This window comes from Ranitomeya imitator, chromosome 2 (genome assembly GCF_032444005.1).
Source record: "Ranitomeya imitator isolate aRanImi1 chromosome 2, aRanImi1.pri, whole genome shotgun sequence".
NCBI lineage: Eukaryota > Metazoa > Chordata > Amphibia > Anura > Dendrobatidae > Ranitomeya > Ranitomeya imitator.
Window position 1 is genome coordinate 132069548 of NC_091283.1, and position 17552 is coordinate 132087099.

General features: G+C 41.5%; 1 protein-coding gene across 1 annotated transcript; it reads right to left on the reverse strand.

Moving 5' to 3' along the window:
* Window positions 1–7023: 7023 nt before the first annotated feature.
* Window positions 7024–17169, reverse strand: LOC138662104 (cis-aconitate decarboxylase-like). Its single transcript, XM_069747245.1, has 6 exons — window positions 17063–17169; window positions 14622–14676; window positions 9852–10039; window positions 9388–9492; window positions 8668–8873; window positions 7024–8577 (listed from the first exon to the last, which is right to left on the reverse strand). Exons 1-6 carry the CDS (start codon window positions 17081–17083, stop codon window positions 7656–7658), a joined length of 1497 nt encoding a protein of 498 aa, XP_069603346.1. The 5' UTR covers window positions 17084–17169; the 3' UTR covers window positions 7024–7655.
* Between the last annotated feature and the right edge of the window lie 383 nt (window positions 17170–17552).

The window sequence follows — 17552 nt, forward strand, 5'->3', positions numbered from 1 at the left end:
TTGGGATTTCACCTAGCATTTCATTTTCCACCGTGAATACCGTGGAGAAGAAGGTGTTTAATATGTTAGCTTTTTCCTCGTCATCTACAACCATTCTTTCCTCACTATTTTTTAAGGGGCCTACATTTTCAGTTTTTATTCTTTTACTATTGATATAGTTGAAGAACAGTTTGGGATTAGTTTTACTCTCCTTAGCAATGTGCTTCTCTGTTTCCTTTTTGGCAGCTTTAATTAGTTTTTTAGATAAAGTATTTTTCTCCCTATAGTTTTTTAGAGCTTCAATGGTGCCATCCTGCTTTAGTAGTGCAAATGCTTTCTTTTTACTGTTAATTGCCTGTCTTACTTCTTTGTTTAGCCACATTGGGTTTTTCCTATTTCTAGTCCTTTTATTCCCACAAGGTATAAACTGCTTACACTGCCTATTTAGGATGTTCTTAAACATTTCCCATTTATTATCTGTATTCTCATTTCTGAGGATATTGTCCCAGTCTACCAGATTAAGGGCATCTCTAAGCTGTTCAAACTTTGCCTTCCTAAAGTTCAGTGTTTTTGTGACTCCCTGACAAGTCCCCCTAGTGAAAGACAGGTGAAACTGCACAATATTGTGGTCGCTATTTCCTAGATGCCCGACCACCTGCAGATTTGTTATTCTGTCAGGTCTATTAGATAGTATTAGGTCTAAAAGTGCTGCTCCTCTGGTTGGATTCTGCACCAATTGTGAAAGATAATTTTTCTTGGTTATTAGCAGAAACCTGTTGCCTTTATGGGTTTCACAGGTTTCTGTTTCCCAGTTAATATCCGGGTAGTTAAAGTCCCCCATAACCAGGACCTCATTATGGGTTGCAGCTTCATCTATCTGCTTTAGAAGTAGACTTTCCATGCTTTCTGTTATATTTGGGGGTTTGTAACAGACCCCAATGAGAATTTTGTTACCATTTTTCCCTCCATTAATTTCAACCCATATGGACTCGACATCCTCATTCCCTTCGCTAATATCCTCCCTTAAAGTGGACTTTAGACAAGACTTTACATAGAGACAAACCCCTCCTCCTCTCCGATTTTTACGATCCTTTCTAAACAGACTGTAACCCTGTAAGTTAACTGCCCAGTCATAGCTTTCATCTAACCATGTCTCGGTTATTCCCACTATGTCAAAGTTACCTGTAGATATTTCTGCTTCTAGTTCTTCCATCTTGTTTGTCAGGCTTCTGGCGTTTGCGAGCATGCAGTTCAGAGGATTTTGTTTTGTTCCACTCTCCTCACTGTGGATTGTTTTAGAAATGTTCTTACCTCCCTTCTGAGTATGTTTTCCTGGGTCGTCTTTGTTCGAGTCTAATGTTTTTCTTCCCGTCCCCTCTTCTTCTAGTTTAACGCCCTCCTGATGAGTGTAGCGAGTCTTCTGGCGAATGTGTGTTTCCCAGGTTTGTTGAGGTGTAGTCCGTCTCTGGCGAGGAGTCCATCATACCAGTAATTCACACCGTGGTCCAGGAATCCAAATCCTTGTTGTCTGCACCATCGTCTTAGCCAGTTGTTTGCATCAAGGATCCTGTTCCATCTCCTGGTGCCATGCCCGTCTACTGGAAGGATAGAAGAAAAAACTACCTGTGCATCCAGTTCCTTTACTTTCTTCCCCAACTCTTCAAAGTCCTTGCAGATTGTCGGTAGGTCCTTCCTTGCCGTGTCATTGGTGCCAACATGTATCAGAAGAAATGGGTGGACGTCCTTGGAGCTGAAGAGCTTTGGTATCCTATCGGTCACATCCTTGATCATCGCACCTGGAAGGCAGCATACTTCTCTTGCAGTTATGTCCGGTCTGCAGATGGCTGCTTCTGTGCCTCTCAGTAGTGAGTCTCCCACCACCACCACTCTTCGTTGCTTCTTGGCTGCACTTTTTGCTGTCACTTGTTGCTGTGTGCCCTTTTCTTTTTTGCTTGCTGGTATTGCTTCATTCTTAGGTGTGCCTTCTTCATCCTCTACAAAGATTTGATATCGGTTCTTCAGTTGTGTGGTTGGTGATTTCTCCATGGTCTTCTTGCTTCTTTTGGTCACATGCTTCCACTCATCTGCTTTTGGAGGTTCTCTGACACTTTTTGCACCTTCTGTGACCAGTAGAGATGCTGGTCACAGAAGCAGCACAGATCCATTATAAATAACCGGTCTTTGCCCATATGACACCATGCACCCCCTGAGGAAGGTACATCTACCGAAACGCGCGTCGGGGTGTCTCGGTGTCCCCCGTGCTGGTCTGGACCCACTGCAGCAGGTAATATGCACAGTGGACTACTGTGTCCACATGTCTTCTATTACATTCCTGTACACTACCTGTGATACTACTTAGCCTTCTATGGCAGCACTGCTGATAACTTTATGAGCAGTGGGTGGTTGGCATGTGGCGGTGTGTGCTCTGCTACGCCAGCTGGTTGGTTCTGGACCATTGCCGGGGTCACCGTACCTTGGGTGACTGCTTTTTTATGTTGCCTGTGGCATGTATTTTGTCATCTGCTAGTCCCATTTGCACTATTTGTTTGTTTTTTTTGTATGTAATTTTAGATTGATTTGTAATAAAGATATTTTTATTGGATTCAGCGACTGCAATTTTCTTTGGTTGTTCTATTATAGTATTGGCAGTTATCCATATTGTCCATGGATGGTGGGTGTATGTTGAGGGATATATACCATCATTTGAATTATAGCATTTTCTTGCGCCACCAATGATGCTTATTAGAATACTTTTGTATAATTTCGCTTCCTGACCTTGACACAGGGCCAACAGGGTTTTTTCTGCATGATCCACAGAATTAGGTTCGTCATACAATAATCCGAGCGCTTGAAAAAATGCGTCTACATTCAGCAATGCCGGATCCCCTGATTCAAGTGCGAATGCCCAGTCCTGAGGGTCACCACGCAGCAAGGATATGATGATTTTAACTTGAATGGGATCACCAGAAGAACGGGGTTTCAAAGCAAAAAACAATTTGCAGTTATTTTTAAAGTTCAAACTTGGATCTGTCCCCAAAAAACAAATCAGGAATAGGATTTCTAGGCTCCAAAGCCGGAGTCTGGACAACATAATCTTGGATACTCTGTACTCTTGCAGCAAGTTGATCCACACGAAAAACAAACCCTGAACATCCATGTCAGCATAAATCCTGAACCACCCAGAGATCAAGAGGAAAAAAAAGACAAAACAGAGCACAGAAAAACAAATGGCTCAGAATTTTTTTTCCTTCTTTTGAGATGCATTTAATTCATTTTTGGCCACTTGTACTGTTATGAACTGGTGGTTTAGGAGCAACATGGGACGAGCTCTGAAGGAGGTGGTACCTGTACTGACCACAGTCCCTAAGCTCAACACAACACTAGAAGTAGCCGTGGGATGCTCCTGTCACTCCCTAGGCACCTCGTCACAGCCTGAGAACTAACTACCCCTAAAGACAGAAACAGGAAAACTATCTTGCCTCAGAGAAAATCCCCAAAGGATAGATAGCCCCCCACAAGTAATGACTGTGAGTGGAGAGGGAAAAGACATACACAGAATGAAACCAGGATGTAGCACAGGAGGCCAGTCTAGCTAGATAGATAGGACAGGATAGAATACTGTGCGGTCAGTATAAAAAAACTACAAAAAAATCCACACAGAGTTTACAAAAATCTCCACACCTGACTAAAGGTGTGGAGGGTAAATCTGCTTCCCAGAGCTTCCAGCTTAACTGAAATAATCCATACTGACAAGCTGGACAAAACATAGAAAGCACAGAACGAATAAGTCCACAACCTGTGGACAGAAAAGAGCAAGCAAGGACTTAACTTTGCTGAACTGGTCAGGATATCAGGGAAATCCAAGAGAGATGTGAATCCAACCAGGAACCATTGACAAGTGGCACTGGCTGAAGGGAAGAGCCAGGCATAAATAGCAGAGCAGAAATACAATCAGTGGAAGCAGCTGCAGACTGCTAAATCCAAGGAGCAGCCATACCACTTAAAACCACCGGAGGGAGCCCAAGAGCAGAACTCACAAAAGTGCCACTTACAACCACCGGATGGAGCCCAAGAGCGGAATTCACAACACTCGACCAATGAGACGCGGGATTTCCAGGACAGACAGACAGACAGACAGACTGAAAAACCCTTAGACAATTATATATATAGATAGATGGAGCATGATATGTGGCCATTACACTTTATGGTGCACTATGTGGGGCTTATTATAGTGTATGGAGCACTGTAGAGGACTCTGTGTGGAAGACAGTGCAGGGCCACTTTTATACTCCATACAGCACTATGTTGGGCCCATTACACTGTATGTAGGACTATGTGTGACCCAATATACTGTATGGAGCTCAGTGTGGGGCTCATTATTCTGCATGGAGTGCTATGTGGGACCCATTATACTGTATTGAGTGTTATATGGGGCCCTTCATACTGTATGGAGTGCTGTGTGAGGCCCAATATACTGTATGGAGCGCTATGTGGGGCCCATTATATTGTATGGAGCGCTATGTGGGGCCCATTATACTGTACAGAATGCTATATGGGACCCATTACACTGTACGAAGCACTGTGTGGGGCCATTATACTGTATGGAGCACTGTTTGGGGCCATAATACTGTATGGAGCACTATGTGGGACCTTTATACTATATGGAGCACTATATGGGGCCATTATATTGTATGGAGTATTATGTGGGGCCATTATACTGTATGGAGCACTATATGGGGCCATTATACTGTATGGAGTATTATGTGGGGCCCATTATAGTGTGTGGAGTACTATTTGGGGCCATTATACTGTATGGAGCACTATATGGGGCCATTATACTGTATGGAGTACTATGTGGCGCCCATTATACTGTATCGAGTGCTATGTGGGACCCATTATACTGTATGGAGCGCTATGTGGGGCCCATTATACTGTATGTAGCGCTATATGGGGCCCATTATACTGTACAGAACGCTATATGGGACCCATTACACTGTACGAAGCACTGTGTGGGGCCATTATACTGTATGGAGCACTGTGTGGGGCCATAATACTGTATGGAGCGCTATGTGGGACCTTTATACTATATGGAGCACTATATGGGGCCATTATACTGTATGGAGTATTATGTGGGGCCCATTATACTTTCTGGAGTACTATGTGGGGCCATTATACTGTATGGAGCACTATATGGGGCCATTATACTGTATGGAGTACTATGTGGCGCCCATTATACTGTATCGAGTGCTATGTGGGGCCCATTATAGTGTATGGAGCGCTATGTGGGGCCCATTATACTGTATGGAGCGGTATGTGGGGCCCATTATACTGTATGGAGCGCTATGTGGGGCCCATTACAGGTCCTTCTCAAAAAATTAGCATATAGTGTTAAATTTCATTATTTACCATAATGTAATGATTACAATTAAACTTTCATATATTATAGATTCATTATCCACCAACTGAAATTTGTCACGTCTTTTATTGTTTTAATACTGATGATTTTGGCATACAACTCCTGATAACCCAAAAAACCTGTCTCAATAAATTAGCATATCAAGAAAAGGTTCTCTAAACGACCTATTACCCTAATCTTCTGAATCAACTAATTAACTCTAAACATATGCAAAAGATACCTGAGGCTTTTATAAACTCCCTGCCTGGTTCATTACTCAAAACCCCCATCATGGGTAAGACTAGCGACCTGACAGATGTCAAGAAGGCCATCATTGACACCCTCAAGCAAGAGGGTAAGACCCAGAAAGAAATTTCTCAACAAATAGGCTGTTCCCAGAGTGCTGTATCAAGGCACGTCAATGGTAAGTCGGTTGGAAGGAAACAATGTGGCAGAAAACGCTGTACAACGAGAAGAGGAGACCGGACCCTGAGGAAGATTGTGGAGAAGGACCGATTCCAGACCTTGGGGAACCTGAGGAAGCAGTGGACTGAGTCTGGTGTGGAAACATCCAGAGCCACCGTGCACAGGCGTGTGCAGGAAATGGGCTACAGGTGCCGAAATGGGCTACAGAGAAGCAGCACTGGACTGTTGCTAAGTGGTCCCAAGTACTTTTTTCTGATGAAAGCAAATTTTGCATGTCATTCGGAAATCAAGGTGCCAGAGTCTGGAGGAAGACTGGGGAGAAGGAAATGCCAAAATGCCTGAAGTCCAGTGTCAAGTACCCACAGTCAGTGATGGTGTGGGGTGCCATGTCAGCTGCTGGTGTTGGTCCACTGTGTTTCATCAAGGGCAGGGTCAATGCAGCTAGCTATCAGGAGATTTTGGAGCACTTCATGCTTCCATCGGCTGAAATGCTTTATGGAGATGAAGATTTCATTTTTCAGCACGACCTGGCACCTGCTCACAGTGCCAAAACCACTGGTAAATGGTTTACTGACCATGGTATTACTGTGCTCAATTGGCCTGCCAACTCTCCTGACCTGAACCCCATAGAGAATCTGTGGGATATTGTGAAGAGAAAGTTGAGAGACGCAAGACCCAACACTCTGGATGAGCTTAAGGCCGCTATTGAAGCATCCTGGGCCTCCATAACATCTCAGCAGTGTCACAGGCTGATTGCCTCCATGCCACGCCGCATTGAAGCAGTCATTTCTGCCAAAGGATTCCCGACCAAGTATTGAGTGCATAACTGAACATTATTATTTGATGGTTTTTTTGTTTGTTATTAAAAAACACTTTTATTTGATTGGATGGGTGAAATATGCTAATTTATTGAGACAGGTTTTTTGGGTTATCAGGAGTTGTATGCCAAAATCATCAGTATTAAAACAATAAAAGACCTGACAAATTTCAGTTGGTGGATAATGAATCTATAATATATGAAAGTTTAATTGTAATCATTACATTATGGTAAATAATGAAATTTAACACTATATGCTAATTTTTTGAGAAGGACCTGTATACTGTATGGAGCACTAGGTTGTGCTCATTATACTGTATGGAGCACTATGTGGGGCCCATTGCACATAATTAAACTTTTATGATGCAAAAAATACTTTCTAAAGGATTGCCATAAAGAATGCAAGTTGTATTTTATGACGAAAAGTTTATTTAACAATTCACAAATAATGTACATAAATAAAAAAATAATCATCGTTGTAAATTTGCTAAAGGAGAACCTTGTGATTGGGCACATAAATCAGCAGAGATCATGAACTTTTCCAGGCTGAACATAAACTGATGAATCATTTATCGAATTCTGTTAACCAGAAAACACCTGTATGCTTAGTAACTGCACAAATAAGGCCCAACCGTGATTTTTTTTTTCTTCCAGAAGCCACATCCTTGTGCTTGATCCAACATGAGAAAGATCCAAGTGGTGTTCCGCAGTCTCCATTGACTCAGGATATGTGCACCCAGCGCACATGATTCACTTGCATATCTTTGTTTGACAGACGTTGCCTTGTAATCCGAGTCTGACGGCTATCCCCACAATGATGAATACGCTTAGACAATAACCTTACACGAGATAAATATACATAAATATTCACACCAAACTAAGACTTATTGAATATACACTATACACTCTCATTTGTTGAGGCTTTCAACCACCATTTTGCATTGGGCGGATTATAAGACTCTTCGTAAACATCTGAATTGACATTTTTTCCATTATTCTCAGCTACAAAATATTGCAAATAATAAGCATGTTTTGCCTTTATTGGAGCAGTAGTGGAAGCTGTGAGCTATCTGTGACACTTTCTAGATTTTCTACCATCTGTATCACAGCTTGAATTTGGTCTTTCTGTAGGATGTCTCCAGCATTGGACAAGAATTTCTTCAGCAGAGATTCTCGGCTCAAAGGTTTCCTCCAGTGCCCATAAAAAGTGTCACATTTTCCTATGATCACATCTCCATTTTTGAGCAGGAGGGCCACTTCTCCATACATCTTATCAAAGTTGGCTTCATTGTCCTGCGGGTGCTCCACTACCACTTTGCTCAGGAGATTATGGATTTCCTTACGAAACATTTTGTCGTCATGGAAAGACTTAATGTTGACTTCTCCATCCAGTAGTGCCGTACAGGCATTGTACTGGAAGGAGTGACGAGCCTGATGTTCAGAGTCAGGGTAGGGTCTATTGATGTATTTGGAGACTGGAATTTTAAGAACAATAGTCTGAATGGCAGATGGGTCGAATGATCCATACTGCTCTTCAAACCTGCCCCTTACCGAGACGGCAGCATCCGCTATCCAGTGCATTCCGAGATGGGCTGGGAAAGACTTGAAAGCAATGTCTTGCTTCTCAAGAAGAAACTCGTACTGCTTTCCAGGTGAAGCAAGAGCTTTAGGCTGGTAATCACCATAAAAAGCACTAAAACCAGAGCATCCGGGGACATCATCAAGTATGAGAGAGTTGGCCTCCATACCACTAGCAGCCAGAATGGCGGCTTCCAGACCTAATCTAGTAGCATTGCCGATGTGTAATGGCTTAGCTAGAGTGGCAGCATTTGCCATCGGAGCACCAGCAAGAGAGGCTGCGATCGCCAGGGCATGGGTACATTGATCTTTGTCTAGTGCAAGAAGTTTGGCTGAAGCTGCTGCACTTCCCATGGTGCCAACGACAGAGGGTGGATGAAACCTGCAGTAAGAAAACAGCAGTTCATGAATTACTTCCAATATATTAAGCAATGTAACATAATTTTCTTAACCAATAGGGCTAACTACTCACTTTTTAGGAATATTCTTTGCTTCACTGGAGAAGCTCATCAGTCTTCCTTGAATTTCAATCCCCACATTGAAAGCTGTCAGGAGATCTTCACCACTGATTCTTCTGTCATTTGAAAGCATCTGAGACAGCGCCAGGATGGCAGGAAGCACAGCGCCCGATGGGTGGGTGGCAGGGTGCCATGTATCATCAAAGTCCATAGAGTGTACCTGGGAGAATGGGCAGATTAGCTACAGTATATAAGCTTTATGTTGTGCTGTGATTAAAAGGGTTCTCCCCTTAACAGTCTGCAGTCACTTCTGAATCCTTACAGCGCTCACACTGCATGCTGTCAGGATTCTCCGATGTTACTAGTAAAAGCAGGCCGTCAATGATTGCAGATATGCAATTTTTATACTTCCAGCCACATTCCGACTAGATGTGCTTGACTTCATTTTATAAAAGTGAACTGCGCAAGGCCAAGTAAGTCGAGTTGGCATGTGACCACATTTATGCAAATCACATACTCGTGGTCACATGCCTGCCTGCATTTACTCACAACATCGGAAAATCCTGACAGTGTGAAGTGTGTAGACTGTTAGGATTCAGTCCTCTGCAGTCACATAGTGACTGCAGACTTTTATTACAAAATCAGACAACCACTTTAATAATTGATTATTAGTTAAAATACTGATTATTATCTTAGATTTCCGATTACTTTGTCGCATTTTAATATATACTTACAGCAACGCCATTAGCATAGGCGGCCAGGGTCGGTGAAAGCTTTAAACCTTTTTGGCCGTAGACAGAACAAAAGGCAGAATTTCCAAAGGATGAGAAGTGCAGGTCCTACAATATGGAATAATGCACAGAATCATGTAACCATTACAATATTTCTATGATAAATATACAATTATAGGTACAAGCTCTGTCACATAAAAAAAGATTACCAGATCACTTGTCTAATGAAGAATGACAGACCTGATACATGTTCTTCAATACTTCCAACATTTACAATATAACACTACCTTACACCTGTGTCTGGGGAGCATCTATTTCAGTATAATTTGGAAAGTATATTACAAGAATATATTGTTCTTGTAGAAAGGTCTAGGTCTATTGCGGTCACAATCTGCTGTATTTGTGTTTAGCCTTTGCTCCTTCTACGTGTTCCTCTACAATCCCATAGGACGCGGTTGTTGCTTTACCTGGCAGTATTTCACCACAATCTTGAAGACGTGTGTGTTGCTTCCAACCAGTCCCACACCAATGTTGTCCAGTATCATGCGTTTACTTCTGTGACGGACAACATCCGACAGATGCTCCGGGCGGATCCCATCGATAAATGATGCAAAACTGCCGGTTACTGAGTCTTCCAACTGGTTTCCAATAATCACTGGAAGTAAACGTATCACATTTATACTTCACTATACACTATAACTATACACACACTATAAATCTTCAGCAGAGCGAGTGTGAGCGAGCTGAGTGTGAGCTGAGTGTAAGTGTGGACGGCGGTAAGTGTGACTTGTGATTCAGTGACTTTGGATTCAGGGAGTTTCCAGGGGAGGAATTGCTGTCTGATTTTTATTAATACTTTGTATTTATTTATTTATTTTTTTTTTAATTGAACTGTTCTGTCTGGTGCAATCCCCATTAGGAAATGTGCTCCACGATTGTTAATGCCATCCAGTGCACATCTTGCCACATGTATGCAGTCCTTGAGCAGCCGATCGAGGGTGCATACTGCTGTGCGAGATGTGAGCACGTTGTGCATTTGGAAACCCAGATTCTGACTCTAAATGTGCAGCTGGCAACACTGAGATCCATAGACAATATGGAGAGGAGTCTTCTGCTCACGGAGCAGACGCTCAATGGGACAGATGAGGGGGGGATGGTAGGATGGAGCTGCAGGACAATGAAGTAGCAAGCTGGGTGACAGTTAGGAAGCGGGGTAGAGGGAAGAGTGCCAGGGAGGCTAGTCCTGATCTGGAACACCCCAATAAGTTTGCTAAGTTGGCAGATGAGGGGGGTGCCAGTACAGGGGTAGCACTGCTGCAGCCAGGCATGTCCTCTGAAAGCCGGAGGAGTGACTGCTCCAGTAAGGAGGGAAATAGGAGAGCAGGGCAGGCCAGACAGGTGCTGGTAGTGGGAGACTCAATTATTAGGGGAACAGATAGGGCAATCTGTCACAAAGACAGGGATCGTCGAACGGTGTGCTGCCTACCTGGCGCTCGAGTCCGACACATCGCTGATCGGGTGGACAGATTATTGGGAGGGGCTGGTGAGGACCCAGCGGTCATGGTGCACATTGGCACTAATGACAAAGTTAGAGGTAGGTGGAAGGTCCTTAAAGATGATTTCAGGGAATTAGGCTGCAAGCTGAAAGCAAGGACCTCCAACGTGGTATTTTCCGAAATACTGCCGGTACCACGTGCCACGCCAGAGAGGCAACGGGAGATTAGGGAGGTTAATAAGTGGCTCAAGAATTGGTGTAGGAAAGAGGGGTTTGGGTTCCTGCAGAACTGGGCCGACTTCTCAGTTGGCTACAGGCTCTACGCTAGGGACGGGCTGCACCTCAATGGGGAGGGTGCAGCTGTGCTGGGGGAGAGAATGGCTAGAAGGTTGGAGGAGTGTTTAAACTAGGAATTGGGGGGGAGGGTATTCATTTTATAGGGGGGGGAAGATAGTGCAGACAGAGTCCTGGGCACAAAATAAGGAAGTTGGGGGTGGCGGTGGCATGGGGGGTGGGGTCAGAACAGTTAATAATTTAAGAAATAGAAGTACAGAGAGGAACATAAAGTGCATGTATACTAATGCCAGAAGCCTCGCCAACAAAATGGACGAATTAGAACTAATGTTGTTGGAGCATAATTATGACATGGTGGGGATATCTGAGACATGGCTGGATGAGAGCCATGACTGGGCTGTTAACTTGCAGGGCTACAGCCTGTTCAGAAATGACCGTACAGATAAGCGAGGGGGAGGGGTGTGTCTATATGTAAAATCATCCTTAAAACCCATCCTGCGCGATAATATAGGTGAATTTAATGAAAATGTAGAATCCCTGTGGGTGGAGATAAGGGGAGGGGGAAAAAATAATAAATTACTGATAGGGGTTTGTTATAAATCTCCAAAAATAATGGAAGCAATGGAGAATATCCTCGTAAAGCAAATAGATGAAGCTGCGACTCAAGGAGAAGTCATTATTATGGGGGACTTCAACTACCCTGAAATAGATTGGGGAATAGAAACCTGCAGTTCCAGCAAAGGTAATCAGTTTTTGACAATTATGAGAGACAATTACCTTTCACAACTGGTTCAGGACCCAACAAGAAGGGGGGCACTGCTAGACCTAATATTAACCAACAGGCCAGACCGCATATCAAATATAAGGGTTGGGGGTCACTTGGGAAATAGCGATCACAAAATAATAAGTTTTCAAGTATCCTTTAAAAAGATGTGTAGTAGAGGGGTTACAAGGACACTAAACTTCAGGAGGGCAAATTTCCAACGGATGAGAGAGGATCTTGGTGCAATTAACTGGGACGATATCCTGAGACACAAAAATACACAAAGAAAATGGGAGACGTTTATTAGCATCCTGGATAGGACCTGTGCACAGTATATACCGTATGGGAATAAACATACTAGAAATAGGAGGAAACCAATATGGCTAAATAGAGCTGTAAGGGGCGCAATAAGTGACAAAAAGAAAGCATTTAGAGAATTAAAGGAAGTAGGTAGTGAGGAGGCATTAAATAAATACAGAAAATTAAATAAATTCTGTAAAAAGCAAATCAAGGCAGCAAAGATTGAGACAGAGAGACTCATTGCCAGAGAGAGTAAAAATAATCCTAAAATATTCTTTAACTACATAAATAGTAAGAAACTAAAAAATGATAGTGTTGGCCCCCTTAAAAATAGTCTGGGTGAGATGGTGGATGAGGATGAGGAAAAAGCCAATATGCTAAATGACTTTTTTTCATCAGTATTTACACAAGAAAATCCCATGGCAGACAAAATGTCTAGTGATAAAAATTCCCAATTAAATGTCACCTGCTTAACCCAGCAGGAAGTGCGGCGGCGTCTAAAAATCACTAAAATTGACAAATCTCCGGGCCCGGATGGGATACACCCTCGAGTACTGCAGGAATTAAGTACAGTCATTGATAGACCATTATTTTTAATCTTTAAAGACTCCATAATAACAGGGTCTGTGCCACAGGACTGGCGTATAGCATATGTGGTGCCAATATTCAAAAAGGGGACAAAAACTGAACTCGGAAATTATAGGCCAGTAAGCTTAACCTCTACTGTGGGTAAAATACTGGAGGGCATTCTAAGGGATGCTATACTGGAGTATCTGAAGAGGAATAACCTCATGACCCAGTATCAGCACGGGTTTACTAGGGACCGTTCATGTCAGACTAATTTGATCAGTTTCTATGAAGAGGTAAGTTCCAGATTGGACCAAGGGAACCCAGTGGATGTAGTGTATATGGACTTTTCAAAAGCTTTTGATACGGTGCCACACAAAAGGTTGATACATAAAATGAGAATAATGGGGATAGGGGAAAATATGTGCAAGTGGGTTGAGAGCTGGCTCAGGGATAGGAAACAAAGGGTGGTTATTAATGGAGCACACTCGGACTGGGTAGCGGTTAGCAGTGGGGTACCACAGGGGTCAGTATTGGGCCCTCTTCTTTTTAACATATTTATTAATGACCTTGTAGGGGGCATTCAGAGTAGAATTTCAATATTTGCAGATGACACTAAACTCTGCAGGGTAATCAATACAGAGGAGGACAATTTTATATTACAGGATGATTTATGTAAACTAGAAGCTTGGGCTGATAAATGGCAAATGAGCTTTAATGGGGATAAATGTAAGGTCATGCACTTGGGTAGAAGTAATAAGATGTATAATTATGTGCTTAATTCTAAAACTCTGGGCAAAACCGTCAATGAAAAAGACCTGGGTGTATGGGTGGATGACAAACTTAAATTCAGTGGCCAGTGTCAGGCAGCTGCTACAAAGGCAAATAAAATAATGGGATGCATTAAAAGAGGCATAGATGCTCATGAGGAGAACATAATTTTACCTCTATACAAGTCACTAGTTCGACCACACTTAGAATACTGTGCACAGTTCTGGTCTCCGGTGTTTAAGAAAGACATAGCTGAACTGGAGCGGGTGCAGAGAAGAGCGACCAAGGTTATTAGAGGACTGGGGGGTCTGCAATACCAAGATAGGTTATTACACTTGGGGCTATTTAGTTTGGAAAAACGAAGACTAAGGGGTGATCTTATTTTAATGTATAAATATATGAGGGGACAGTACAAAGACCTTTCTGATGATCTTTTTAATCATAGACCTGAAACAGGGACAAGGGGGCATCCTCTGCGGTTGGAGGAAAAAAGGTTTAAGCATAATAACAGACGCGGATTCTTTACTGTAAGAGCAGTGAGACTATGGAACTCTCTGCCGTATGATGTTGTAATGAGTGATTCATTACTTAAATTTAAGAGGGGACTGGATACCTTTCTGGAAAAGTATAATGTTACAGGGTATATACACTAGATTCCTTGATAGGGCGTTGATCCAGGGAACTAGTCTGATTGCCGTATGTGGAGTCGGGAAGGAATTTTTTTCCCCAATGTGGAGCTTACTCTTTGCACATGGGTTTTTTTTGCCTTCCTCTGGATCAACATGTTAGGTTAGGCTATGGGTTGAACTAGGTGGACATATAGTCTTCCTTCAACCTTAATAACTATGTAACTATGTAACATTATTAGCAGTGCGCCGATCCTCTGCTGGTCAGTGGGATTCTTACTTTCTTCTTACATTGGTTTAATCTGTGTGTGATACGACGTCTCAGAAAGTCGCTGTCTGCATTACTATCATTCTGGCCGCATGATACAAGGGCACATGGAGGCAAAGATACAACTTTGGGGGTAACATGAGGACTATTTACCTTTCACAGCAGACTTGTGAATACGTCTTGATAGTTTATGAACTTTCTCAGTGTTCTAGAAGAAAGAGAAAACATTGTGACTAGAATATTTGTGGAGAGCACGCGACATTCATATATTTACCCTTTGGGTACACCTTCACTTAGTGGGCTGGCTTTTATGCTTTTTTGACCAAAATGTACATGTACTGTCACCATTTACTGATTTCCGTGCTTCATGCCGCTCGTGGATCGGGAAGCATGTATCTTCTAAGATTGGTGTTTGTACACTTGTCTTAATGAAGGGAGTACGATGCACTGAATTCATTAGCAGGTGTGCGCCTCTTTAACGAATTAGTGATATTTTTCAGCCGCCATGTGCCACCGCCGGAAGTGTCCTCGTGTCACATTTCTATTGTAATGTACACTACCTCTAGAGCATAAAAAAAAATGATGAATGTCAGGCTGCTTGGCCACACCCATTCATACTAAGCTCCACCTACTTATAAAAAAAAGTTTGCAGATTTTTGTGGGACTGACTTAGGCTGGTTTCACACTTGCGTTTTCATCTGCAGCGTTTTTACCGCAAAAAAAGCATGCGTTTTTTCCCCTATCTTTAACATTAAAAACGCATGCGTTTTTTTGTATACACGTTTGGTCGCGTTTATGAACGCATGCGTTTTTTTTCTGCATGCGTTCATTTGCAGAAATGCAACATGTAGTAATTTTTGCGGCGTTTTTTTGGCGCAAAAAACCGCATGCGTTTTTTTCGCTGCAACAAAAACTTTTGATGTCTATGTAAACGCATGCGTTTTTAAGCACATGCATTTGTTTGCGTTAAAAACGCATGCGTTTTTATTAAAAAAAAACAACACACTAATATGCCACCCCCCACCATAAAGGTGATAAAGGGATCCGAACCCTAACCCTAAAGGGATCCTAACCCTATCCCTAACCCTATCCCTAACCCTAAAGGGATCCTAACCCTACCCCTAACCCTAAAGGGATCCTAACCCTACCCCTAACCCTAAAGGGATCCTAACCCTAACCCTAATCCCTTTAGGGTTAGGATCCCGTTAGGGTTATGATCCCTAACCCTAACTATTTCTGTTTATAGTGGGTTTTTTACTTTATTTTGATGATTGGCAGCTGTCACACATTTCTCAGCATGCGTTTAAAAAACGCAAACGCATGAAAAAACGCATTTAAACGCATCAAAACGCCGCGTTTTTTCACCACATGCAAAAACGCATGCGTCAAAAAAACGCAGCGTTTGCACGCATTTACATGCGTTTTTTCACCATGCGTTTTGAAACGCAAGTGTGAAACCAGCCTAAAAAATACCAAAAATTGCAACTTTTTTCTAGCAAATTTAAGTTCTGCAAAAATGTTGTGATATTATAAGCAGTTTTATGCCAGAATTAGAGCAAAAAAAAAGCTTTTTGAACAGTTTTGAGTTTCTTCCTACATTTACATCAATAATAATAATAATAGATATATATATATCAGATGAACTGTACAAATCGGAATTCTAAGGAATAAATAAATCATGAGAAATACAAGTATTTACTAAAACTGATCAGGAAAGCTGGCAGATCCTCTTAAACTACAGAATGGAAATAACAATAATCCTTAGATACTATTCTGGATGTGCTATGAAAACAATGTGTTATAAGGAAATATCAGGGTGAGCTGCATCTACAAGAGAGAACACCTAGCTTATACAATCAGTATGTAGTTTCATTAGTATCATATATTTTTACATTTTAATTTAAGAGTGGAAATGTATACAAATATATGTAATATAACAATTGTCATTATATATTTTTCATTATTATTATATTAACTTATAGATTGCAATAATTATTAGTATTAAATTGTTTATATTTATTATATAAAAAATATTTGTAAAAAGTAAGCGATTATTCAGTAAAATGACAGTGATGATATATGAAAAGCACGAGACTAGTTAATTTGTTCTCTAGAAAGCTGAATTTGAGTGTAATACTTGATCCAACCAATAGAGGGTGCTCCATCTTCACACCACTTGTAAAATGCAGGTGATGGAAATATACAAAAAAAATGCAATGTATTTGTATACACTTAGATGAAATTATTTTAACAAAATAAACATTGAATAGTTTGAATAAAATGTTTAAAATACTAACATGAATTTCCAAAATAAATTCAGAAGAAAAATGTAGTGAATAAATGTGGGAAAAATGCGATATCCTGCTGAAACGAAATTGCGGCATGCATAAAATAATATTATAGGAAACAATGCTAATTATACCATGCTGTTTTAAATATAATATATTTATAGCATATACACAGGTGGATTTCAATGTTAGAGAATGAAAATGTGAATAAGTCTATCTATCTAAATACGTATGCGTGAAAATGCGGGAGAAGAACAAAGGAAGTTTTAAGAAAATGAATTGAACACTCTCATGTGTCTCACTTACATTGACGAGTGCGGAAAGCATTGTGAGGACTCTTGAGTCGTCTGCGCTGTGATTTTCAAGGTCCTGTTTTGCTGTCTAGTGTCTCTAGTTCTGTCCAGAGATTTTTATTTGGTCCATATATATCACCTGTATCCTTACATCATTGTCATACCAAAGGAAATAGGTGGAGTCCACGTAAGAATTTACACCCAGGAAACAGGGAATAATTCTCTGATTCTCTGTCGGAAGTGGAGTAGCTGACACCATAATAACACTTTACAGTAAACTCATGAAACTTTTCTTGCAAACTTGCTTAGCAGGTTATTTTGAATTTTATCTATGACGTCTAAATGCTATCTTAGGTTCTTTGTCATGTAAAGATCAATTAATAAAAATGACTGCTGATTCATGACCTAGTGAGCTGGCGACGTTCAAACAACAAACATTATAATATAACAATGATAGTACTTATTGTCATTTTGCTTTAGAAATCACTTGTCTTTCTGCCTGT